Source organism: Vanellus vanellus (genome assembly GCF_965231255.1).
Source record: "Vanellus vanellus genome assembly, chromosome: 5".
In the NCBI taxonomy this organism is placed as follows: domain Eukaryota; kingdom Metazoa; phylum Chordata; class Aves; order Charadriiformes; family Charadriidae; genus Vanellus; species Vanellus vanellus.
In genome coordinates, this window is record NC_138910.1 from 15,933,465 (window position 1) to 15,958,928 (window position 25,464).

Sequence of the window (25,464 nt, forward strand, 5' to 3'; positions counted from 1 at the left end):
CAGAATATTGTGCTCTAGCATTTTAAACAACACAGCAATGGCTGCAAGAGATACTGGCTGGACTCTTCTGCTCACTGCAAAGCTCTTTTCTTTACTGCATACTCTTCTTGCTCTAAATACCTATTTCTTAGAGGGACCATACCCTGGGAAAAGATCTCTTGGGTGCATTATAGGGCACCTTTAAAAGTCATTGTTTTTTCTCCTCATAGCCTAGTAAAGCATTAAGAAAAATGGAAGTGAGTACTTAGGATAAAAGAGTAGAGGCATTTGGGACCAAGATGGCAGCAGCTAAAATAAGCCAAGTTCGGCTAACCCAGGCACTTCAAGTAATCCAGGGTCTAAGCCAATAATGCCATCATGTCTCTATCAAAAAGAGACCAAATCTATTCACACTTTTTCCCTAGCAATATCATTTACCATATGATCATAACACCACGTTTAAATCCCAGTTTTCTTGATGATAATGCTGCCTCAATAACTGTCCAAGGTCAACTGTCTGCTCCTGAGAAAAGCATGTATCCTTTTGCACATCGTCTCTCCATCTTCTTGCATATTTTCTTCTTTTTACAGGTTATATTTTGAGCCCATGCAAAATCACATAGGGCTGGCTGTGTTGTGACAGATTAGGATTCAAACGTCAAAAACTGTGACATGTAACAAATTTCACATTGCAACTCCACGCAGTGCTTCATTTTCGATGACAAACTGTCTTTCAGAAAACATACTAAATGCATGTCTGAAATTATCTCCGCCTATTGAAACAAAAATTCTCAAATGTTCCACTTGGCACGAAAAGTTCAATTGCCGGCAAGCAAATCCTGGTGCATTCTGCTCATTCCTGGGAAAACTTGTGAGAAAAAGTACCTTTGCTTTGCTCTTGTTCTCTCTTGCTTTTTCGGAATTGTTTTGGAGGTGCATTGAATGCCTGGAGCCTGTCTCCAGTTCAAACTCATCCTTTTGTTAAGCAAGAGCCAAACTGGTTGAGCTCAATGGTTCTAACCAGGAAAAATTTCTGTGTTGTTCACTCCACTGCCTTTGTGGCAGGCTCACACCAGGAAGTGAGCTTATTCCCAAGATGCCTTTTTGTGGGTTCCAGTCTAACCCTAAATCCATTTTATGCCTTTTCTAAATTAATGATTAGCATCAGCAATGTTTACTGAGGTTGTTGAAGGACGTAACAGCATATTTTTTGAGGTAGCCACACAGTACCTGCTAGTCAACTCTTCTGAGACAGGTGCCGTGTGGAGACTACAACAGTCTTTTACTTCAAGGTCATGGGCTCGAATCTAGTGACAATGTCCAAGAAGTAATCTTGCCAGTGGTGTTCAGCACCTTGGCAAAATGAGGTGATGGATACACTTTAACTTCCACAAAAATCATATTTCTGTTTCTCAGACTCAAAAAAAAGGATAACCAGTGCTTCAGCATACAGAGTAAATTACCCTTTGCCCTTCTACCAGCAATTCACTAGAATAATTAGTTAATTAGGGCACAGACATTTAAAACAGGCTATGTCTGCTCTCGCTGATGTTAAAAATAACTTTTGATTAAGGAAATCCATGATGGGCCTTCCTGGATGTGAGTGAGCATACAGCTAAACTTTGAACTCAGATTTAAGTTTCTGAGTGACATGAAAATAATGTTTGTAAAGAAAGAACAAAAAGATTTGGATAATGTTTATGGTCCCATTTTCCACAGTGAGTTCTGTAGAAAGAAGGTCTTTTGAGCTGCTCACCCTGTATGCAAATAACACTTTTGATTTCTCTTTGATTCCAGTTGCCTGTCATATGAGTTATCATTTACTATGTCAATTCGCTGATACATTGCTGAACGGCTTAATGCTTGTTCCTAGAGAATTCCAGCAGAATTCTATTTATGACGAAAATTAATTCCCCATTACTGAGATATTAAGACTTAAAATCATTTTATTATTTATTTAAAATCTTAAAACAAGTGTGTTGAATATGGCAGAGGTGCGCAAAGAAAAAGCATTGGAACAAGATGTCTGTTTTGGTGAATAGGAAGGAATCAGCAAACAAATTATGTTGATAGAATCAATAAAGTTTAAAAAATACAACTACATGTTAGACTTAATCCTCTTTATCCGGAAAACTATTGCAAATACATTGAAAACAGGAAAGCAAAACCGACACAAAACTTACCGAGCTGTGACATTGCAGACAGCTTCTGGGGAGCAGCTAGAGGACCCATCAAGAAGCCAGACCAACTTATGCACAACTCGGCAGACACAGATTAAAAATTACTTCCTAAAAACATGGGTAAACTTAAGTTGTGGGGAATGAACAGTTAAATTACTCAAAAAACAATAAAGAAATGTAGAAATTATCCAAAGTAACTCAGTCTCCAATACCGAGAACAAAAGTGCAATGCTAAAATGTCAGTAGATCAGACCAAGTCATCAGCAGCAATTCAGTGTGATTTTCCAGGCCAGTCAAACGCATGGAAATATTCACAGCATAAACAGGTCAGAGGAAGCCCACTGACGTTTGGTATGACCTTACTTCAACACAGACTTTGGAACTTCACCGAGTTGCTTCTCTTACTGAGCACCTGAGATGCAGTGAAAATATCTTTTGGAAAAACATTTTATTGTGATTTAAAGACTTCAAGTGACAGAGTGGCTTTTCATAAGCCTTTCACAGAGGTAACCATGTCATAATCACAGATTTACATTATCCACTCAGAATTCAGAGGGCAGCACAAGTCATTCACATCCAAGTTGTGTGTGTCGCTTGTTGAGAACATTGAAAGCCCCTCTTTCTGAAAGACCTAAGGCGTGCACCTAAAGCCTTATAATAAAGAAAACTATATCTGTACACATGGTATTTTTACCAGAGGACTCTGCGGTTGGATTTGGTTTGTTCTTTTATTTCTTTTTTTCAAATTTCAAAGCCTTTCAACAACAAATCTCCTACTTCTCATTCATGCAAAGCTTACTTTGACAAAAGACTCCTGGAATTGGCCCTTAATTTGACTTTTTAAAAAAAGCCTTCAAAAGTACTGTATCTTAGACTTTTCAAACTACTGTACCATGAGAAATGAATTCATTATTTCTCAGGCTTTACCTTTTGCACATTGGGGAAGAACAGAGCAATTTAGATTGCCTGATGTCTAAAAGATACAACAAATCCACCTTTTGTGTCAGAGCTAAGAAAACAGGAAAGGCTGAGAGTAGGAATGTTTACAAAGGGTTTTATGAATTCAACAAAGATGGCAAATACTGTAAATCAGTCTTTTAGTTTTATATAAGCCTTCTTGCAGAAACTTGGAAACAATTCTTTGTCTGTTTCATAACACTCCTGCCAAAATCTCATTAAGAACCTGAATGCATCCAATTCCTACATGCTTTGAGAGAGGAAATGTGAACCTCTGTAAGGCTGCAGTTTTTCCAGTGGCGAAGCCTCACTGTTTCCCTTCCCATCTCTTTCTTGCAGTTGCTCACAGCCCAGAGACTGTCCCCGTGACAGCTCTGCAGGTTGAGCATCTCTCCTGTAAGACCCTCTGGAGAGCAAACTCACACCACAGCTTGCTTTGCTGAGAAGCAGCCAAACTCTTCCACATTATAGGTCCATGAAGACATTCAAAGATAATTAGAAGTCTTTCTCTGCTAATTCCCTCTGACTGCGTGGCATGATGGTCACAGATCTTGAGCATCAAAATAATGTGTGATTTGGGCTAGTTTTGAGATTTCTCTGTATTTTCTTATACATAAGAGACGTTTATGTAATTCAGGTAGCAATGTCAATTATACGAGAAAGTCTACTTTTTTTCCTAAATTCTTTTGGCTGAGAGTTTGTAAAATCATTGTATTTGAATGACAGTGGAAAAATTGGACCTTATTTTAAAGTTTACTATTGTACTCTTTCAAGCTTTGAAAATAAACTTGAAAAGCTGGGAATCCTTATTTTCCAATGTCATTGGAAGCATTTCCAAAACTTTCAATGCTAGAAGTTTTTTTCATTAGCAGGTAATTTTTTAAGACTTTGAACAAGTTTTGATGCTATACATTTGTGCATTTGTGTTTTCTTTATCTTGTTTGATTGACCTAGATATAAGGCACACCATGCTACCTCTGAGCAGTATGAATTTCAATTTCTGGAAAGTAAATAAGAGCTTGGAGGAAAGAGGAGATGGCTTCACTGTCCTTCCCTGACTTTCACAAACAATCTTTGATATTAAAACATTTGGAACTAAATAAAAAACACCTTTGAATTGGCTTTCTCTTTGTGAAATTTAAATGAACACAGACCAACAGATAAATTAATTGCACTTTCTTATCTTCAAGCTGGAAAAGAGCATGGAGATATTTGGTTTGGTTTTGATTTAGATAAAAAGAAATAGTTTTGCTTTTTATTTTATTAGTGCAATGGGGCTAGCAGACTGAGAGCCTGGCTCATAACTAGGAGGATTCCTAGGAACTCTGATTATAAAAATGTAATATGATTAGGTGCATCAGAAAAATAAGCTGGAAAATAAATTCTTGAAGAAAGGTGGAAGCCAATATTAGCAAGTCATTCAATATGAGGCCACAGGAAGCATTGTATAATAGAAAATAAGAGAGCAGGCTCCTTCCTTAAAAGAGTAGAGGAGGTAGAATGCCTTGAATGATACGTATCTGTGACACTGATGTTGTTTACAGATGCAAAAAAAAGTTAAAGAGCATCATCCCCAGGATCCTTTGATATTCAGTGTTGCTATTTTTACTGTTTATTATTATTATTGCTATTGCCATGTTTAGCACCTATGATGTGTTAGATACTGTCCAGACAGTAGAGAAAATGGATGAGGAAAGAAGCACAACACAGGCTTTTATGCCCAAGCCAACTGGATTCAATGTAAGTAGCATTGTAGAGGAAGGACTGGGGATGTGAACCTCATGGGTCAGGCCAGGGAGAACTTTTAGGCTGCTGAAGGAGAACCTGAATAGCTGAGGTTGGATGAAGGGAAGTAAAAAGGGTGGGTAAGGCAAAAAAAAGATTCCTTTTTTTTAATACCGTCCTATAAACAGATAATTCCCAGAGTGTTCTTCTGTTGTACTGCAGATAGTTTGTCACTGGACCCTGAAGTTTCAAAGGCAAATGCCTATGGTTTCACTGGCTGCCTGTCCTCTGTTCAGTACAACCACATTGCTCCCCTGAAAGCTGCCTTACGCCATCCCAGCGTCGCTCCCGTAACTGTCAAAGGCTCCTTGACTGAATCCAGCTGTGCATCCATAATGGAAGGTGATGTGAACACAGTAACCACGATATATTCCTCATCAGGTATGTCCTGCCAAGAGGGGAGTGGGGAATTTAAAGGACACTGTAGAATGAGGTTTCTTTCCTTTTTGCTGTAATGCAATTGTGGTTGTATAAATATTGGAACTGGGAAGTTGCCTTTTCTCTCAGAATTAGGAGTGTTGAGGATAGGCATTAGGATTAGCCAAGGCCCCCTTGAAAGTCCTTGTACTAAAAGTTTTCAGACTAAGTTCCTGGATTGCCCAAAACAAAAAAGTCCAAAAGCCATAGTGGAAACAGCATTGGAAGTATGGTTATGCACCTGATTTGCCATTCCTGTCCACTCTAGATAGCTCCAGTGTTGCATATCTCAAAGGAGAACATAAATGTTACATAGATTCCATATCCCAGTGGTGATAAAGCAATAGGAGTCATACAACAAACGAGTCCAATTTGTTCCCACCCTGGCAGTAATGAACAAAAACTCTGTATACAAATCCCTCGACACACGTGCGTGACTTCCATTGAATGCTGTACTTCATTTTCTCAGGCTAAAGAGAAGGAGCACTACTTGAGCTGTACCAGTAAGATGATCCCAATAGTTCGTTTATCTTTTGCAATCCTGAAACTGTCCTCTAGGAATCTCAAGTATTTTGCATATGTGAATTTGTATGCAGAGAAGGAATCTCAGAGCAGCTGGAAGTGTTGTCACCAGGAACAGGGACAATCAAGTTGCTGCTTTAGTCACCAGTGGATGTGGCAGAATTCTTAATGACCAGAAAAGGGTACAGATTATGGGCTATTTTTTGCCCCTTGACCTATGAAGCCACTTTCTCTTTTCTAATAACTAATAACATTCTGGTTTAGATCATAATATGATTCCTTTGACATTTGTACTTGCATCAAATCCCCCTTTCCTGCAGCTTCTGCCTAAGATATTCAGCAGAAAACAAATGATGCTATTAACATTCTGCATAGGGAAAAAGGCTGCTGACTACTCTGTGGAGAGTGGCTGCCTGTGTTTGTCTACTTCTCCCCACCCCCCAACTTTCTTCTCACTGGCCAGAGTTGTCTAAGGTATCTGTTCTGATGCACAGAAGAAATGCGGCTCGTAAATACCGAATGGGCAATGATACCGAAAATATGAACTCCTTGCCCTGTGTCACCTCAATGATCTAATTTTTCTAAAGGGTTTAGAAAAGAGTAAAACCTGAGGCTTAGAACTGCAGGACAGAACACAGAGCAGAGCGTAACATCTTTGGACTTCAATATTTAAAGCTTACAATCAGTTGCACTCTATTGTCAATGTTAAGCACTGTTACATCAGAAATGCAGGATTATTATAAAAGCTCATCCCTGTCTTTGCCACTCTCTGCTTTAAAATATGATTTCCTCTCAATATGATGAATTAACTGACACTACTGCCTCACTGTTCACACTGGATTTGATTAAAGTCTGAATAAGATCTTTAGAACAAGTTAGTTCTGAAGACTTCGTATCTTTATATGCTATAGTAAGAGCACTGGGCGGTAGATTCTTGGTTTAAAAAAAATTCCAATTTGTAGCAAATTATACTTTGTGTAGATGTACTTCAGATTTACGTCTATACATGGAAAGGACACATTGTAAGAAATAAAAAGAAGACGGAATTAAGGATTAACTTTCAAATTTACTGCTCATATCTCAATTCATCAGTTCCCAATTTCTCATTATTGAGTGTCTGAGAAGAAAAATAGAACTTCAAAGTTGACTGTACATGTCTGTGTCGATTTTCTAATGTACAGATACAACAAAAAAGCCCTCTAGGAAATCTCTCTTTAAATGTGTGAAAAAAGCTTTCTATATTTATAACTTGAAAACAATTGAAGCTCTTTCCTTCAGAGATGAATACTTGTTGTCTTCAAGAAAGTTTCCTAGCAGACAGATATGGAATAAAATCCATTCACTCACAGCTTAGTTATCCATACGTTCTTTCTGATTAAGAAACACAAAATGAAAGGTGACTTACGGTGTTTTTGTTATTTAACAACGATCTGCAAATCACCTTCTTCCTTGCTGAGGCACGCATAGAGGTTTTGGTATTCTGAACTCTACGCTGATGGCACAGAGATAATGGACTTTTACTATGCTTTTTTTATACATATATATCAAAATACTGTAAATGCCAGAGCAGATTCAGCTGTGTGAATGGTGGAGTCTTGAGCTGTCTGTCTACTCCAGCTGAACAGCAGGTCTTTATGCATTTAAAGTAAAAAATGCCAAAGATTTTCAAAAGTCAGAAACTACACAGAAAAATTTTGCTCCCGAAAGGCAGCTCAAACAGTGCAAGTCCCTATCTCACTGTGCTAGACTTGATATTTCCAAACAAGAAGGAACTGGCCAGGGATGTGCCTGGACAGCCATGGCCATAGCAACTATAAGATGGTGTAGTTCAGGATCCTGAGAGGAAGAAAAAAAGGCAGAAACACGACTGCAACCCCAGATTTCATGGACCTGCTTGGAAGAATCCCACGGGGTACAGCCCTGGTGAGAAGAGGGGTCCAGGAAAGCTGGTTCAAGGATCACAAGTTCAAGATCAAGAATGCTGGATTTCCTTTTCATTAGGATGGACCGAAGGTGGCAGGAGGCCCAGAGAGGTTGTGAAGTCTTTGTCCTTGAATATATTCAAAACCCAAATGGATACAGCTGAGAAACTTGCTGTAATAGACCCTGATTTGAGTAGATTTGGACTAGATGATTTCCAGAGGGGCCTTCCGACCCCAGTGATGCTTCCAACCTCAGTGATTGACACTGAAATGGCATTAGTTTTATCTAAAAGGAGGAGGATGTCCTGTTAAGGTCTCATGTGAGACACAGTATTGCTTTTCCTTGGCTTCAGAATTGATTGTGTTCCCACAGGAGATGGTTTGCTGTCACATGCCATCTGCTCTGCTGTAACAAACCCTCCTCTCCTTGTATCATGATTTCATTTCTCAGGCAAAACATAATTCTTAAGGCCAGTGTCTGTTGGCCTCCATTCTGAAACTGATCTCCAACATTTGTTCTGGTTTCCTTTCAGTGCTTGAATTCTGATAACAGTTGCCAAAAACTGCGGAGCCCTAAAAGCATTTAGTGTCAGATCTTACATAATCTTTTAGGCATGAATGACATCTTGCATAATTTTTAAGGTAGAAATTTAATTTCATGCTTTTTTCATACATAGTTAATAGTCTTTCATGACTCTATTTGACTAACACTATACACCAGATACGAGCTGGAGATTTTTCACCGGTACAGGAGGACTGATGTTCAACAAATGTGAATTTTTGTTGTAACTGATTTCACTGGCACCAGGTGAGGGCTGGGGTAGAAAATATCTCACCAAATTTCCAGTATCTGAAAGTTAAATCATCTTGAGTCTAAAATAATGATTACTCCCCTCTTCTAGTTTGTGGAGAGAAATTGGTGAATCACACTTAGGGTATGAAGTATCTGTAGGTTCTCTTCCTCTGTTTGACTAAATAAAAAAAGCCTAAATTACTAGTTTTGATTTATATAACTAACTCTGAGATACTGAAAAATAAAGGAGGTGAACCTACCCATGATGTACAAAATTATGGAAAGGAAAAAGTGCCCCCTTTAAGAACCTGAATAGCCCAAAGCCACCATCATTACAAACTCAGCACTTACTCATACACAAATATAAAATTGTTGCTTTTTTCAATTAAGAAACATCTTCTTGAACAATGAGATACCAAAAAGTGGCTGAGTCAGCTACTAAGGCAAGAATGTTCAATTACAATAGACCTCGCAACATCAAATTTCTCAGTTAGGCTTCCACCTCTTGCATCAGAAGGATCAGTTTGGCAAAGCAGTATAATATATAGCAGAGACAGTCATCCATAACTCCCATGTACATCCTCCATATGATAGCCTGGAGACTTCTAAAGGAGAGAAACACAGATAGGAATCTCCTAAAAGGAGAGGGTGAGGTAAAAGGAAAAAAATGCGAGTGTGCCGAAAAGCTGGATTCAGCTGGCAGTAGAAAACTCAGCATTTTCTGAAACGTGTGGGACTAAAGCAGGTACACTGCCGTAACTCCACTGACTTCAGGGAGGGCTTGACCTCCCAGGTTTGGATCTGAATTTGAAACTGCCAGCACGTAGAGTGTTTGCCCCAGTGTTTCGACAGTAGTTGTTTATAGATAGGGTACAAGAGAGCTCCAACATTGAGAAGCCTTTAAGATAGGAATTCATTTCTGACCCCTCTCTGTTTGGAATCCAGTTTGACCGCTGCATCTCTGCAATGGAGAGAAAAACATCCCTTCCAAGAAGCTGTCCCAAGCAGAGACTGCTTCTTCTTATGGGATTCAATTCGACTTGTACATCTGCATCTACAAACGTAGTTCAAGTCTAAATCTGTTTAGCCTTCCTTTCCTTTTGCTTCTTTCTGATGTTGTTTCTTAGGGATCAAAAAAAAAAAAGAAAAAAAAAAGAAAAGCAAAGCTGTGACTGAGAAAAGCTCCCAGTGGTCTAGCCAGTCCAAATGTCTCTCTGATTCTTCCACTGATAAACTGAGACAACACTTTCAGATGTTTGTGTGAGCCTTTCTGTTTCCTTTTAAATATACCCTTAGCAGACTTTGCTCCTGAAGATGTAGAAGAAAATTGTCCTGCAATCTCACTTTAGTTTTCAGAGAGCTTTCTGGTTCGATTCTCCAATCCCCCAAATCGTATCCTTTGAAAACAGATTAGAATTCCTGGGGGTAAGAAGGTGCTTCTGTTTAAGCCACTGAGAAAATGAATATAGTCGATACAGAAAATAAGCCCTGTTTTGTTTAACCAACTGCAGATCCTTTTGGGAAGACAGATGAAAGAGAGCCGCTCACCAATGCAGTCAGAAGTGATTCAGCTGTGATTGGAGGTAACTTCATTTTTAAAGATTAAAATTGAAAAATAATTCTCTCAAGGGAAACATCTGAGGTTCTTTAAATCTGGGGCCCATAAAATCCAGTTCAAGTTCTTTGTAATTTAATACAGGTCTAGTATTTGCTGTATTTATTAGCACTTATCTTTACCAAGCTACCTAGATAAGCACCTGCATTATGGATGAAGCCAATAGTGGCGGCATGTGAAGTTGGATTTACCCAAAAAAAGTCATTATGGATCGTTGAGAACCTGAATCTTCTAAAATATACTCAAAGTCTGTCTGTCTGCCCGCTTGAGCAGGAGAATTGGACTAGATGACCTCCAGAGGTCCTTTCCGACCTCAACCATTTTCTGATTCTGTGCGATTCTGTGACCTAAGACCCAGCTAACTAGTAGTTGTTTTACACACCACTCTGATGAGAGCTTCAACACAGTATTCACATATCCTGTATTTCTCGAGCTCTCTTTTTGCAAGCTGGTGGTGTAGTGGAACTCGCTAGGTCATACGGAAGCATTTATATACTAGGGAAAGTTGTCCTCATAGCTTCATGTATGGTTTTCATTTTGCTTTAACAACCTGGAAGGCAGTTTATCTCTGTTTATGTTATAGGATGCCCTGTAGGGAGCTGCCTTTGATAATATCTAGAAGCTATAAACCAAAGTGTACAAGGCTTATGCGAGGTTTCCAGAGATAACACAGAAGAAAATACGACAGAGCAGGAATTTGTATGAGCATACAGATCTAGTTTTTGAAAAACAAACACACTGGCCCAACTTTACTTCCAGTGAAAGCAGAATTTGACTGAAAGTAGAGGGTCAATTACATCAATGCTTGCTGCTTTAAGTCTTACTTAAGGTGACAAATAAAAATAAAAACGACCAGGGAGAGTATGACAGAGGCAGATGATTGTGTACAGACTGAGATGAACTGATATATCATGCCCACTAGCTGTTGTGCATTGGTAATGTATTTTTGAGGTAACTGGGGTTTTGTTTTGGTTTTGGTATTTACTCTTTCTGTTCTTCCTTTTTAACCCCTCTTCAGGTGTAATAGCAGTTGTGATATTCATCATCTTTTGCATCATTGCCATCATGAGCAGATTCCTCTATCAGCACAAACAAGCACATCGAAGTAGCCAGACGAAGGAGAAGGAATACCCAGAAAACCTCGAGAGCTCCTTTAAAGCTGATATTGACTTGCAGAACACAGTGAGCGAGTGCAAACGGGAATATTTCATCTGATGGACAATGCAATTTCTTCTTACTCTTACTTCCCTAACCTTCTTTCCTTTATTCCTTTCTTCCTTCCTTTTTTCTTTTTGTAAGTTTTTTTTAAACACTCATTTTTTGCTAACTTCTTTTTCATTTGGGAAAGACCGCCCTGCACAGGAAACACTGACAACAATCACAGTACCTCCTTCTCCGCACAGGAACCTGGCAGTCACAGTTTACTTCCGCAGTTCAAGAGACCTGTGATCCCACCCTACACAAAATAAGATCCAGATGCACACCTGGTTTCTGCTGTGGGTTCCTGGATGTTTCAAAGTCTCTACATTTATTTGTGTTTTTCTCTGGAGCCATTTAATTCATCACTTTTACACTAGAGCTGAACTATGTAAAGTAGAGGTAAAGTAGCTGACCACGTAGCTCTACAGATACTGGGACAGGATAGAGGGAAAGAATGAGACCAAAACGCCTGATTAATTTTACAGGCTTATTTACAACAATGATGAAGAACTGGCCAAATTCTCAAATGATATGAATTGATATATGTCTATTGATTTCAATGGCTTTACATTAATTTGTACCAGTTGAGAAGCTGGTCTGAGGTAAGGAAAAATAAAACTATCCTCATTAAGCTCCTTCCCCCAACCTCCTGTCCTTTTACTGTAACTTTTAGGCTTATCAGTACTTTTCCAACAATATGTGTATCAACAATAAATGTCATTCCCATGCACCTTTTTCACCTTCATCTCATAAGGCTGGCTATGTAGACCCAACGTACTCTAGCATAACTCTAGCTGAAGCATGGAAAATAGTAGCTTGAATCTCCAAGGGTTTTAGGAAGCTGTTAGGACTTAGGTGCTCTATATTTGTCTGAAATGTAAGAAATGCAACATATACCTGTTCATGCCATACGGAGGGTTATCGTGCACTGAGGTTAAACACTGTTGCTGCTGTGGCAAAGAAAAAGTACATAGACAAGAAAAAACCAAAAATAATCTTAAATGAGTCACACCTGCCAGTTCTTCTACAAAAGAAAAAATACCCAACTACTAAAAAAACACCCCAAAACTGCATGAAAGATTGATTGGTATTTCCTGTTTGTAGAAATTGAAATATCTTCTCCAAAGCTAATTAGAGAGAGGTCTGATGTCACATCTAAAAAGGTTAATATTTAATCAACCCTGTTTACAAGGAAGAACATTAGGGAAACAAGTTAAAAAAGATCCCAAATACTCTGAATTAAGCTTCTCTCCTGTTTTTCTAAAGTCTTCTGTCCTTTCCTGATTGGGAGCAATACTGAAGACTCGAATCCTGCCCATTTTACCTGTGCTGCATGGTTTCAGCGTGAGGCTGAGAGAACTTCTTTTCAGGCACAGACATCCTAAGGGTAAGAAATGGAGAAGTCCCACCAAGGGAGGTTTTTCACACCCTGCTTGTGTCTGTGTGACATACTGCCTTAGCAGGGCTTCTGAAGAGTATGTAGAATTTGCTGTCAGACTTGAAGGTTTCTGACAGGAGTTGAACCAATCCAACAGATAAGAAAAAAAAAATATCTATTTATTGCGGTATTCTTGATAAGAATTAATTCAAGACAATTGTGCAGCTCAATCTTTTTCTTTGCCCCTTACATCCTTCTGCAGTCATCCTGGGGTTTCCTCATGGTGATGCTTTTTACATAGATTAAAATCAAAGAATCCCAGTATGAGGTAATAACCTACAGCAAACTAGAGATGAGGTCACACATGCAACAGGTGCTATATTTCCAGGCAATGCATTGCAAAGGTCTGTAGCTGGTTATTTTTTTGATGGGAGGAGGGGATAGACAAGGTAGAATACATAAATGACAGTTTGGATATGGTGATCCTTCACTACTTACTTTGGAAGACTTCATGAGAAGTAGCGTCCGGTGAAGAGAAAGCAATCTTGGAATGATATTGCTCTCACATGAAGAGGAATATGTGAGGCCAGCCCCACAGTCAGAACTCTGACCGAGCAATTTTATAAAGCTATTTATATTGAAATTAGTATCGGTGCCATTCTTCCTCGACCGCGGTCGACAACAGCCCTTTTGCTTCATGCTGGCTGTTTGCATGATACATGATTACTTGAGAGTGTTTCTGCATGATGAGATGTGTCATGATGGACTCATTAGCTGTGCTCCCTGTACATTGCTTTATCTTTTGCGGTGAAATCCTGGCAAAGCAATTCTTTTTTCTCTGCCTTCCTTCTTTCCCCCAGATAAAGCTGCTTTGTTTGGCATAGCGGGAGGGGAGGAAAAAGCAAGCGCGTGCGCTCCTCTGCCCGTGTTCGAGCCATCTTATATGAAATGGACTCTGTATGAGACACCTCTGAAGTCCTAATGTACTTAATTGGCTTTATGGAGAATGGAATAGGAAGGAGGGGAAAGCCCACAGGTGTGCATTTTGCTCCAGCCAAACTAACAGATACTAATCATCCTTCTGCTTTCCTACATGTTCGTTTCCAGGAATAACATTACTACAAAGTGCAACAATAATGCGCAGAGCAGCTCCAGCGGTGGAGCAGCTGGAAAAGGGAGACAGAGCAATGAAAGAGAGTCCTTTCATTTCTCAATTGACTGAGTTAAGTTCAGCCATCTTAGGGCCGGATTCTGCAAGATGCTGAGCTTTCTCAAGGAGGGTCAAGTTCCCATCACCAAATGTAGATATTAGCGCTGCTGCAAGCATTTCAGATAGAGCTCAGCAGCTCAGTCCTGGGCCAGAGAGCGGGTGTAAGCGGAATGCTGTGTGCAAGCCCGGACCTGGCAAAACAGTGTAAGTGGTTGGTTTGTCCATTTTTGCCTTATCCTCATCTAATATAGCCCAGGCTGGTAAAACTCCTTGAAAATATAGCTACGTTGGCGTGCATCTGTCAAAAGAAAGAACTGCGCATACATAAATACATGCCTGAGTATGCAGAAACATGTGCACCGATACCTATGGATGTAATGAGATGTAAATATCTGTATGCTACAGGCCTGGACAAATGAACACGTTGACTTGCCATTTAAAATCCTACCTTCTAAATCAGGATTTCAATATTCTTATTAAAAGGTAGCTACAAGATACTATATTAAGTACCCTAATAATAAGTCCCTTTTTTCTTTTTTTTTTTTTTTTTGTTATAATGCTTTCTTTAGTGAGGGCATCATCTGATTTACTTCAGTACCAGTTAAAGGGAATTAAAGTGTTTTGTTTTTTTTTTTAAAAAGGGAAGAAATGCAATTTTGCAGAAATCTACCAGCATTAGAACTGCTTTCATTTTCCACAGTTCAAATTAGACCTTTTTTCCTATCTATTACAAACCATTTCTGCTATTCTTGTTAAAATTGCTGTTTAAATGTGAGGGTCTTTCCTTTTTTCTTTTAGCTGTCATTCTAGGTAACATTTTTCAGTAAACGTGGGGGATGATACTTTTCATATATAAAATGACAGGATTTATTTGACTAACCTGTGAGTAACCTGGTTGAGTGGGAGGTGTGTCCCCCCCACCCATGGCAGGGGGTTTGGAATTAGATGATCTTTGAGGTCCTTTCCAACGCAAACCATTCTGTGCTTCTATGATTATTTTAATGGAAAACCTGAGAGTATCAGAGAATTGTTTGGAGGTAGTGTTTGGTTGGTTGCGTTTTCTTCCTTCTCTCAAGGCAAATTTCATAACAAAAGTAAGAGGCTGGTAGAAGGACATGAAGTCTCTTTTTTTCTCCTGCTAATATGGTATGGAACCTCTGAAAATTATTTTTGCTAGGCAGGGATTTTTAGGCTATGAAATTTCTAAGTTGCTGAGATATGGATTTATGCACTGCAAATTCGTCTTTTCCAGAAATGCCTTGGCCAATAACAGCTATGCTTATAAAGATATTTAGTCATGCAAAGTCTGAGCTGGATGCCTGTAAGGGCCATCTGAGAACCCTGGTGCCTGGCTGCCGAAAACAAATGAAGGCTGCCTGTCAGAAAACTGAATCCCACTAACTATCCGTGAGACATAGGCTGCCACCTGAGTGCAGTGTGGGCTTTCAAAGGAATTGGGTCTCCTGAGGATGTGGATCAATGCTTAAGTGACTAAACAAGATGAGCACTTGACTCTAATTTCAGTTGGATTTCTGCTTCTGCCTTGCTGTGAAATGTTTTAAAATACTACAAGACACTTAAATACCCTTGAAAATTGAGTCCCATTTCTCTTTTGGAAAGAAAAACGTTGGTCCAAAGTCAGTCATGTAATTTGCAGTAAGTATTTCATCTGTCTTTATTCACTTACTAGATACAAGACAGTGTGAATGTTTTGAGTAAATTTTTAACGCATACACTTTTTTTTTTTCTTTTTCTTGCCATGGCAGAGCAATTAGGGTGTGTCTGCAGTGAAAACAAAGCCAAACAAAAGAGAGGCTTTTAACTCACGTGGGCTGAACCAGGATTCTCATCTGGGTGAACACAGCTGTGAAAACAAGCCATTTAGGGCCATAGTGTTATCAGATTGTGTTCAGTCATCAGATTCCCCCCAACATTTAAGTTAAAAATCATGGCCAAAATTCAAACATGAGATGCTTTCTCTCTGCTTTATTTTAACCTGATCGAGCCAGACTTAAACAATCCTAGTTAGCAATTGTTCAATTTTTACAGTGTAAGCCAAACCCTTATTTTAATGAGATGTTTGTCTATATTAGCATTTATCTGATCACATATTTTGCATATTGGGTGAAGAGCAATCAATGCATCATGTAGTTTCTCTGTAGTGAGGGGGTATGAATCTTCTCCTAATGCAGTCAGCTATCGATTTCGCTGAGCATAAGATTGAGTACTAGACCTATGGAAGCACTTGAAGATTGCTTTTATCTGAGTCTTGGGTTTGTTTCCTTTTGCATTCGGTTTTACAGGCTACTTGTTTTACACTTGTCATCTAGTCCTGTCCTGTGGTCACTGAGGACAGGGCAAATGTCTCAGACACTCTTTAAGATTAAACGTATTACTCTTTAGAGGTGCATCTTTCTCTCCAGTGGTTATAGAGATAGGTTAGGCTTCTGGCAATAGGTTAGCGACTTCTAGGAGAGTTTTCCTACGTATATGAATCTTACACTAGTCTTGCAGCTCCAGTAGACACCTCTGCACAGGTCTTAAGAGACTTGTTTTTTCTTGGGATCCCAGCCAGGATCAAGGAAGGACACCTCCTTGCATCTAAAATTACACTAGGTATCTCTGCTTAGGAAATGCATGCGTTTACTTATAGCCAAATACATGAAAATGAGGTGTGAAAGCACACATTTGAGTCGGTGGCCCTCCCACCAGTAGTCTGTGGGGCTTGGGAGAGGATAGCTCTCCTTCCAGTCTATTCTAGGGCCAAGAACCATTCATTGCCTCGTGTGGGAGCTTTGGCAGATAGCATACATGTAGACAGATCTATACAGGTCTCATACTCTAAAGCTAACTCAGACGCCTAAGATACCTTTCTAGCCCTGCGTGCCTGGCACCATTTGAATTAGAGTATCTCTGCAGCTCCAGTAAGGTTGCAAGTCTCCTGTCTGTCATGTCTTGTATCTGCTAGCCCCAAGCAGACATGTCTGGTAACTGTTGGCTTTTCAAATTACCATAGGGGCCCATCCAGAACCCCTAAGTTCTCGATGAGATGAATCCCTGAAAAGAATCCCATCTTCACAACAAAATCAAGCTTCCTTTCCATCATTCCTTTCAATCAGTTGAAGTACGTTCTTCACCTCAGCTTAACCAGAGTATTACAGGAGGCAGGATTTCACCCCTTTGTGCTCCACCATCTAACGCCATTGTTGTTTGTTGCCATCACCTGCACAAAGCTTACACTGAAGACGACCAGTTTCAAGTACTGTTCTGCACTGCCAGCTTTTCACAGACACAAAGGGGCTTTAATTATTTTATTTTTTAGTTTTCAGAAAGCAACACTATGTAAAAGGCTTGAGCAAAAGCTGAGACCTTGTGAGGCACTCTAAAACAAGTGCTATTTCAAAGCTTTCATGCAGTTTTGTAATGCCTATTTATTAAACAAGCCAAGTGATACAATTACATCCCTGCCAAACCAAGGGCCTTGTCCAGAGTCTTTTGAGGTTGGTGGGAGGTCTCTTGGTTAACTAGAGGCACCATGCCTTTGTGGGTTTGGGGGGTTTTCTTCACAAGTTACTATCACAGCTTCAAAGCATGATTTGTTCCCTTTGGTTCTACATTTTTCTGCGCTTCCTTTTCCAATGAAAGGTTCTCCACGTCCCCTTTCGGTGTGGGCGGCCGCCTCCTCTGTGCTCCTTTTGTACATGAAACTTCTAAACACAATCTTCTTTTGGGTCTGAAATATAGCTTTTTTCTTTGGATGTTTATTTTGAGTCATGCATATAGGAGTTTGGATATTTCTGTGTATTGATACTTATTTTCGTGATCTTTTGCACTAAGTTACGCTGACAAAAACAAAAACTGGAAAAAAAAAGCACACTTTCTGGTGAACTATTGTAATTTGTAAGCTCGTTGTTTGTTGTTTGTAATGTACTGAGTCTACAAGCCGAGCTAAGGAAGGATTAAGGCAACAGTTTGCATCGACAGTGTCACTCCGTATCTAGTTCACCTCTGTTTTCTTTTTCTCCCTTTTTTTTTTTCTTTAATATCTGGGGCTGTCAAATTGGTGGTAGGAGGCAGAGGAACTTGTGTTACGATTTTAACTTAGGTTATGATTTTTCTCCTGGCAGTCACAGAAACCAGAAATTCGAAGAAATTTCATGATCCTCAAAATGTCAGCCAGGTGTTCAGCCAGAAGGGATACTGCACTCCACCATGGTGATGTAGTCACCTAGAGGTGGTGACCTGTAAGGGAAAATGGGGACGTTAGCTCTGCAAATTAGAATGATCTCCAAATTGTGACAAGGCAGTGTAGGAGGCAAAAGCTCTCAGAAAGGTTATGCTGTTGAAAACCAGGGAATGGTAACCAGCAGGTGGATATGAGGGTTTCAGGTCTTTTTCCATGATTCATTTTTGCCATGTAATGAATTACTAGTTAGACTGCCAAAACATAGCCTTAATTTTCCTGATCTGTAAAGTATCGGAGCTGTGCTGCAAACATGGGAGAGGATTTCAGTCCTCTGGCTGATATGAGTTTGAATCTCCAGTTAGATCACTGGAGCTCTCCCTGGTACCCCGAAGAAGAATCCTAACTTTTATTAAAATATTGGGTACAACAGGTGATCCACAGAATGGTGTTTGCTTAGAGACTCCTTTCCCCATCCCTCCTGCACTTAGGATGCTTGTGGCAGTTTTCTTCTAAACTACTGACTGCTATTCACGTTGCAACACCATTTGCTTCTTGATAACGCTGGTCATTACTCTCTTCAATCCCACGACCCTAAAGAGATTCCATCTGATAAGATTTCTGCATGGGAAATTATTTACTCATTTGTGCATGCCATAGCCCTTTACGGTTCTTTCTTGCATCACTTAGGCAATTTTCTGAAGTGTTTTGTCATTGCTGCCAATGCTGAGCATGTGTATTGTTAAGAAAGAAAACTGATTGCTTCTGAGGTAAAGCTTGGATACAGCCAGTTGCAGCATCGCATCCCACTCATGACACAGAGGAGTATTCGGACACCCAAGCCCACTCTACGAGATTTCAGATAGAGGTTCGGAGAGCAAGCGAGTACATGTTTTGTCAGGCATCCAGCCATAAAGATCTCTACTCTGTGAGTTTTGCAGATGAAATATTTAACATAGACCATTACATCTAGATGATAGCGAGAAGCTAAACATTGTAGTACCTGAACTTCTTTGAAACCCACTTCGTGGAAGAAACAAAGCCTGCTTCAGACCTGGTTGTAATCCTGTTGAAGTCAATACAGAGATACATCGCAGATTAATTTAGCCTCGGGTTGCCCTAGGCAAGGGCAGTGATGATCTCCTGCAAACTGGGGCTGACATATATGAATTCAAGTCAGGACCTTATATTCGTCATCCCCTACTGCTGTCAACAAGAGTTGCATTCACTGCAATTGTGTGTGTCTTCTAGAAGAACTGTGGATAAAACTTGGGATAAGGCAATGAATTTCAGCTCCACTTAAGACCATGACATAGCTTAAGTCACGTCAGGAGTTTCTGGAAATGTGTGTACGGGAAGGGGTGGTCTGTGGGTTGTGTGTTGCCAACTAACTTGGGAGCCCACGCACTGACTTTGGAAGGATTTCATGGAATTTTAATGGAGTTCACCCCTGGGTGGACTGTGGTGAACTGTACTCTACTTGAAAAATGAAGGCACCCTAAAAAGAAAGAAAAAAAAAAAGGCAAAAAAAGCAGCTCCATAGGCTGTGAAAACTAGCTGAGATATATTATAATAATAAAAATTGGCCCTTTCTACAGATGAGCCCTTCATCATTCATTTTACTTTGTTCTACTCCAATTATATTAAATAAATCTCTTGGAGCACTGCTCATTTCAATAACAAAGCAAAAAAAAAAGCCCTTTTTTTTTTCCTCTTAATCGTCCGTCCAAGGGTAATGCAAGAGTCTCTCAGTTACAGTAAAAAGCAAAATGGAGATTTAGATTATTCCCCTTTCACTATCTGGTTTTCTAAAGAGAATTCCACAGGACGTTGCCTCAGTCCAAGTCAGTTTTGTAGACAATGTAACACGTCTTAATACACTGTTCGGGGATTGAAGAAATTTAGCCTTAGCTTCTTTTGTTTTCTATGGTTACTGTTGTACAGAAGAAAGACTTAAACTGTAAATAATGTATATTTAATAAAAAGAGACTTTTTGTATGATTTTGTGTGGAAGACAAATGCCTCCTCCTGTGTTTTTATTTTATCTTATAGCTGAATGTACATTAAATTTTGCTGCTTATGGGAAAAAAAAAAAAAATCAGGCATTTAAGTGTTAACCCTAAGCCAACAGATCTCACTGGGTATTAATAAAAGCTGATGTGCCCACAACCTGGCTTTATTGATTTCAGCTATTGCTAAAAGTTATTGTCAGAGGATATTTGGTCATCACCCACATCCCTGACATAACTGATTAGTGCCAGTTTGCAGCACCTACTCCACAGTGCGTAAGGGCACAGATGCCGAAGGGGTTAAAAGCCATGTCTGGAGACGTGCTTTAGTTGGCATTACAAAATGTGTAGTCATAGCTCTGTAGCTTTACAGATACCCATGCACACATACGTTTCTGCACACCGATGCACTCTCTCCCCAGCCAGTCCTGCATAAAAAGCGCTGCCTGCTATATCCGTGTTTCCCCTCACGCAACGACCACGCTCCTGGCTGTCACAGGGATCACACCTGCACACTGCCACCTTCACACACATCCCCAGTGTGATGAACCGGACCTGGCTCAGTCTCGGAGTCTCGGTGATGCTGCTTTGGCTTTGTGCTTTCAGTCTCACTGATTATTCCCCTCACCCCACCCCATGGAAACTGAGCACATAAATCTCTTGGTCTCCTTTGAAAGTTGCAGTCTTTGATACTATCAACCAAGAACCAGTAAACACTGACTTACAAAATAGCAAATCATAATTAAGGACAAAGAGGAGGACTCTCAAGACTTTCACACGCTTGGATTTGGTGCAACCCCTATCCCGAACTCCCTGGTTTGATGCATTCTGTGTTTCAATCAGCCAAAGACTTTTATATTAGCAGGGAAGATGTGGGTCTCATTATCTTAGGAACTTCTCATAGAATCATAGAATTGTCTAGGTTGGAAGAGACCCTTGGGATCATCAAGTCCAACCATCTACCCTACTCTACAAAGTTCTCCCCTACACCACATCCCCCAACACCACATCTAAATGTCTCTTGAACACATCCAGGGATGGTGACTCAACCACCTCCCTGGGCAGTCTATTCCAATGCCCGACCACCCTTTCTGTGAAAAATTCTTTCCTAATGTTCAGTCTAAATCTACCCTGTTAGAGCTTGAAGCCATTCCCTCTTGTTCTGTCACTAATTACCTGTGAGAAGAGAGCAGCACCAACCTCTCTACAGTGTCCTTTCAAATAGTTGTAGAGAGTGATGAGGTCTCCTCTCAGCCTCCTTCTCCTCAAACTAAACAGTCCCAGCTCCTTCAACCGCTCTTCATATGATTTGTTTGATATGATGTGTTCTCCATGAGTTTTATTTTCTCCCCTTCATTTCTGGAGGGGCTGCCATCCAGAAGACAGGATTAACAAATGTTTGTGGTCGTGCGTGGAGGTGTGCTGTTCTGACAGGATTACTTCGCAGTACCTACATTGCTGTCCTGCAGCCAACAGCGCGTGAGCGCCCATCTCAGGGCTGGTCCTGCCTACCACAGGTGTCCCAGTCCACAACCAGCCGTGCGGCATGCAGACACAAAAGTCATCCTACTCAACAGCACCCTCCTGGTGTCCCCTTTTTCCTCATGGGGGTGAGAGAAAGGGGTTAGTTATCATTTGACTTAGTAGAAACTTCAAATTACAATGAATCCCGCACCAAGTTACTTTTCTCAGAAAAACATGAGCAAGCAAGAACAATAGCCACATAAATCTTTCAGCCTTCCTTCTTCTTAGATAATATGGTGGGAACAGTAACCTTACGAAGGACAGTACAAACTCCTACAATTTTAGTTTTAATCCAACCCTTGGAAAATAAGTTTGTACGCCTTACAGTCTGGAAATGTCACTGTGATTTGCTTTCTGTTTTTCTGAGTGGAAAGAGAAATTTACTTTTTTTTTTCTTCTTTCACTCCTTAGGTGGCTGCTTTAGCCTCCCCCATGTTTTGTTTGGGTTGTTTTTAAATTCATTACGCTTCTTTCTTCCTGACCTCTCATGTGATGAGTTAAAGACATTATTCAGAAGGTTGCATTAAATAATTGCGGTAGTGTAATGGAAATGCATGGATCTATTTGGCAGCCTGGCAAAACATCATTAATTGCAGTTTATGGCTAGTTAGCAATGTCTGGAAGAGGGGACAAGATATCATGGTGAGCTGTTGTCAAATCTCCCTTTTCCTCGGTGCCTGCTGTCCTTTTCTATCAGACAGAATAATAAAAAAAAAATCATCTGTTTTGCAGCATCTATAAGTAGCAAGTGTTTTATGTTAAAGCTTTGTTCCTTCAACCAAAGGCCCATTGGCAAATGCATATAGGCAAATACCATTAAGTGCACACCGCTGAGAAAGAATGCAGGAGAACCTCGCTATAGTTAGCTGTGGTATTTTTTTGCTTTTTCCCCACAGCATGAGTACGAGGCTGCTGCAGTCAGTGCTTGTTTTTCTATACCTGTTAGCCTAGCAAGAAATCATAAAAAGCAGCCATATAAGGTCATATTGTTCCTCCAAGCCCCCATGCTGGCGATGTCTGTATTTAACTCTTCTTAGCTTGAGACTACTGCTCGTTCTTTCTCAAAGCCTGAGCTAAATAGCCTTTGCCTCAATTTAAGCCCATTACAGTTTGTCCTGTTCCCAAGGGAATGGAGAGAACAGCTCGACCCCTTCCTGCCATGCAGTAGCCCTTTTCTCCATTTAACAGCTCTCTTGCCCCTCCAGCTCCCCACAGCCTTCAGCCTTCCTTGGTTTTGGACAAACCAAGCCCACTTCCCTCACGCCTTTTCTTGCATTTTTTTTAGCCCTACACAATCACAGAAGGCAGCTTTATACGGACTTAATGCTTAATTTTACCTGTTGGGGTGTCAGAATTCACTGTAGTGTAACTAATGTGCAGCAGATCTTTTTTTTTTTTTTTTTCCCCTCCGCCAATTTATTTTCCTCAGCCCTACTCCCTGCACCCTTCTCGGACAAAATGTCATCAGGCCTCCGCAGTGCTGGGGGCCAAGCCGTGCTGCAAAGCCAAAACACTGATGGGGCAACCAATACTATGATTTGGATGCTACTACAACCAGCTCACACACAGCCAGTGTTGCTGTGGCAAGAAATGCCCCCTGTGACGGATTGCAGTGCTTCTGCCTCATTAGGAGGTACAAAGGGGCGGCCCGTTGTCCAAAAGACCGGTTCTTAGTTCATTCCCACATTGCAAGGCGTCGGGCGACAGGAAATTGGGAACAGACAGATCTGGCAGAAGATCTCTGCTTTATCCTTCACTTAATAAGGAGACCACCTCTAACTCCAAGGTGGCTGCTGGGTCTCTCCCATTGCGAAGCTACAGCTGCAGCGAAAAAAATCTCTAAGGTGGAAGGGAAGCGGATATTTTGCGCGTTACAAGCTTCGCTGTAAAATAACGTGTAACAAACAGGACAAAGCAGGAAATGAACAGGATCTGATGGAAAGAATGTGTGGATGATGGGTGTATGAAAGGCAACAAGCTGCTACATGAGAAATGAAGGATTCAGCATGAAATAGTTCAGCTTCGATAACCTAAGCTAGCAGTCTGCTAGCAACTTTATGTGGTTAAAGCGAAGCATTTTTTTCTTGAATGGAGGATTGCGCACTTGAGCAGAGTATTTGCCTTGGGGTAGGAATATAAGTGATAACAAAACAAGTGAAACGTGCAAAAGGCTTTTTCACTTCCGTATGGACATCAGCGCTAGGCGGTGGTTCTAGGAGCTGATGCCTAAAATATCATAGTTCCCCTGACATATCAACTGCCAGAGATGGAGTGACTAAAATAATATATTTTTTTTATCGGCAGCTGAGGAAATTGCTAGTTCTTTTAAATTTTGGATCCCACCCGAAGGCTTGCTTAAGACCTTCTATTCTTTAAGGTCATGCCTCACCTGAATTTGGTTGGGAAGCAAGAAAACCAGGAACAGTTTCTCTACTGATTTCTCTCAGTCATAGGAAGCCATGGGAAACAGGCACACGGGCAGGACTGCAGGATACATCTGAACCCATAGACGTGTGCTGTCTTCCAGGGGTAGGATATGCCTGACATTTGCGCAAAAGACTGATTAAGATCTGCAATTGGGGCCTGTTTTTAGTTATATACAAACACCCCCCCCCCAGAATTCCCTGTTCACACCAAGTATAAGCTGTGCATTTCGGCTGTTCCTCTGCCCGTGCAGCAGAGAGGAGCTGCCTTGCGCAGACATCAGCTTTGTTTCCTACTATTTCTGGTGCCCAGGATGGAGAAGCACCTCCACCCCACATGGTTATGCAAAAATGTCCCTTCATTAGTTCACTTTGTCCTCCTAAGAGGTTGCAAGCTGATGTGCAAACAGAAAGATAGCTGCTTTCCACTGGGAGGAGACCATTTAAAAAGTGATAGGGAAAAGATGATGTTGTTGCTCTGTCTCCCCAACCAACACTACCAAGAGTTCAGCAAACATTACAGTAAGAAAGTTACTGCAGAAGAAATGGATTTTAATTTTTATTTTCCAGAGCAGACTGCTGTGCAGGACCCTTACGATATGATGCAGATGCTCCTCAGCATCATCAGGTTAAAGAAACTCCATAGCCGAAAAGGAGCAGCTACTAAAGGGAGTCCATCTATCCACGAGGGCAGGAGGTGGTCCGGGGAGCTGAAACTGAGCATATCGCTTTGAGACACTACTGTGAGAAACAAACAGAATTCATAGAATCATAGAATCATAGAATTGTCTAGGTTGGAAGAGACCCTTGGGATCATCGAGTCCAACCATCTACCCTACTCTACAAAGTTCTCCCCTAAATTAAAGTTCTCTCCCTAATTAGCCACTCCTCAAGGTCAATATTGTTTTATGCATACATATACACATATATACCCCCCCATATGTATACACACACATATACACAGACTAAATACATACACCATATATGTGTGCATGTATACATATATACGGGGGGGGATGTGTGCATATATATATACACGTATGTATATATAAACCTATATATTTATATGTATAAGCCCCCCTCTGGCTTCCACCTCTCAGCCAGTGAAACCCCCCCCAGATCCCTATTTCCATGGAATAAACTTTCTTCCTTCACAGCAGGAGGACCCAACTTTGCTGAGGCAAAAGAAGTAATGGTTTGCTTCTTGCCTCTTACCCCACGTGGTATTTAAAAGCCTAAATCCCACTTGCTTCCTGGCACTAAACACCCACAAAACTCGGGCGTTTGGGACCACAGCTCATGTGCTGAACTGCTGACTCCAAGTGGAAAGAGGTGAAGGGAAAGACTGACCTCAGAGGCTTCTTTGG

The 25,464-nt window shown here is 40.6% G+C and overlaps 1 protein-coding gene across 1 annotated transcript in view; it reads left to right on the forward strand.

Annotated features, from left to right (window-relative positions):
• Positions 1 to 11,385, forward strand: part of CNTNAP5 (contactin associated protein family member 5) — a gene marked incomplete at both ends in the record, with an annotated part of 292,999 nt that extends 281,614 nt beyond the window's left edge. Inside the window, 3 exons of the mRNA XM_082484629.1 lie at positions 5,064 to 5,282; positions 10,067 to 10,138; positions 11,189 to 11,385. Coding sequence (XP_082340755.1) covers positions 5,064 to 5,282; positions 10,067 to 10,138; positions 11,189 to 11,385 — 488 coding nt within the window. The remainder of the gene's footprint in view (positions 1 to 5,063; positions 5,283 to 10,066; positions 10,139 to 11,188) is intronic.
• Between the last annotated feature and the right edge of the window lie 14,079 nt (positions 11,386 to 25,464).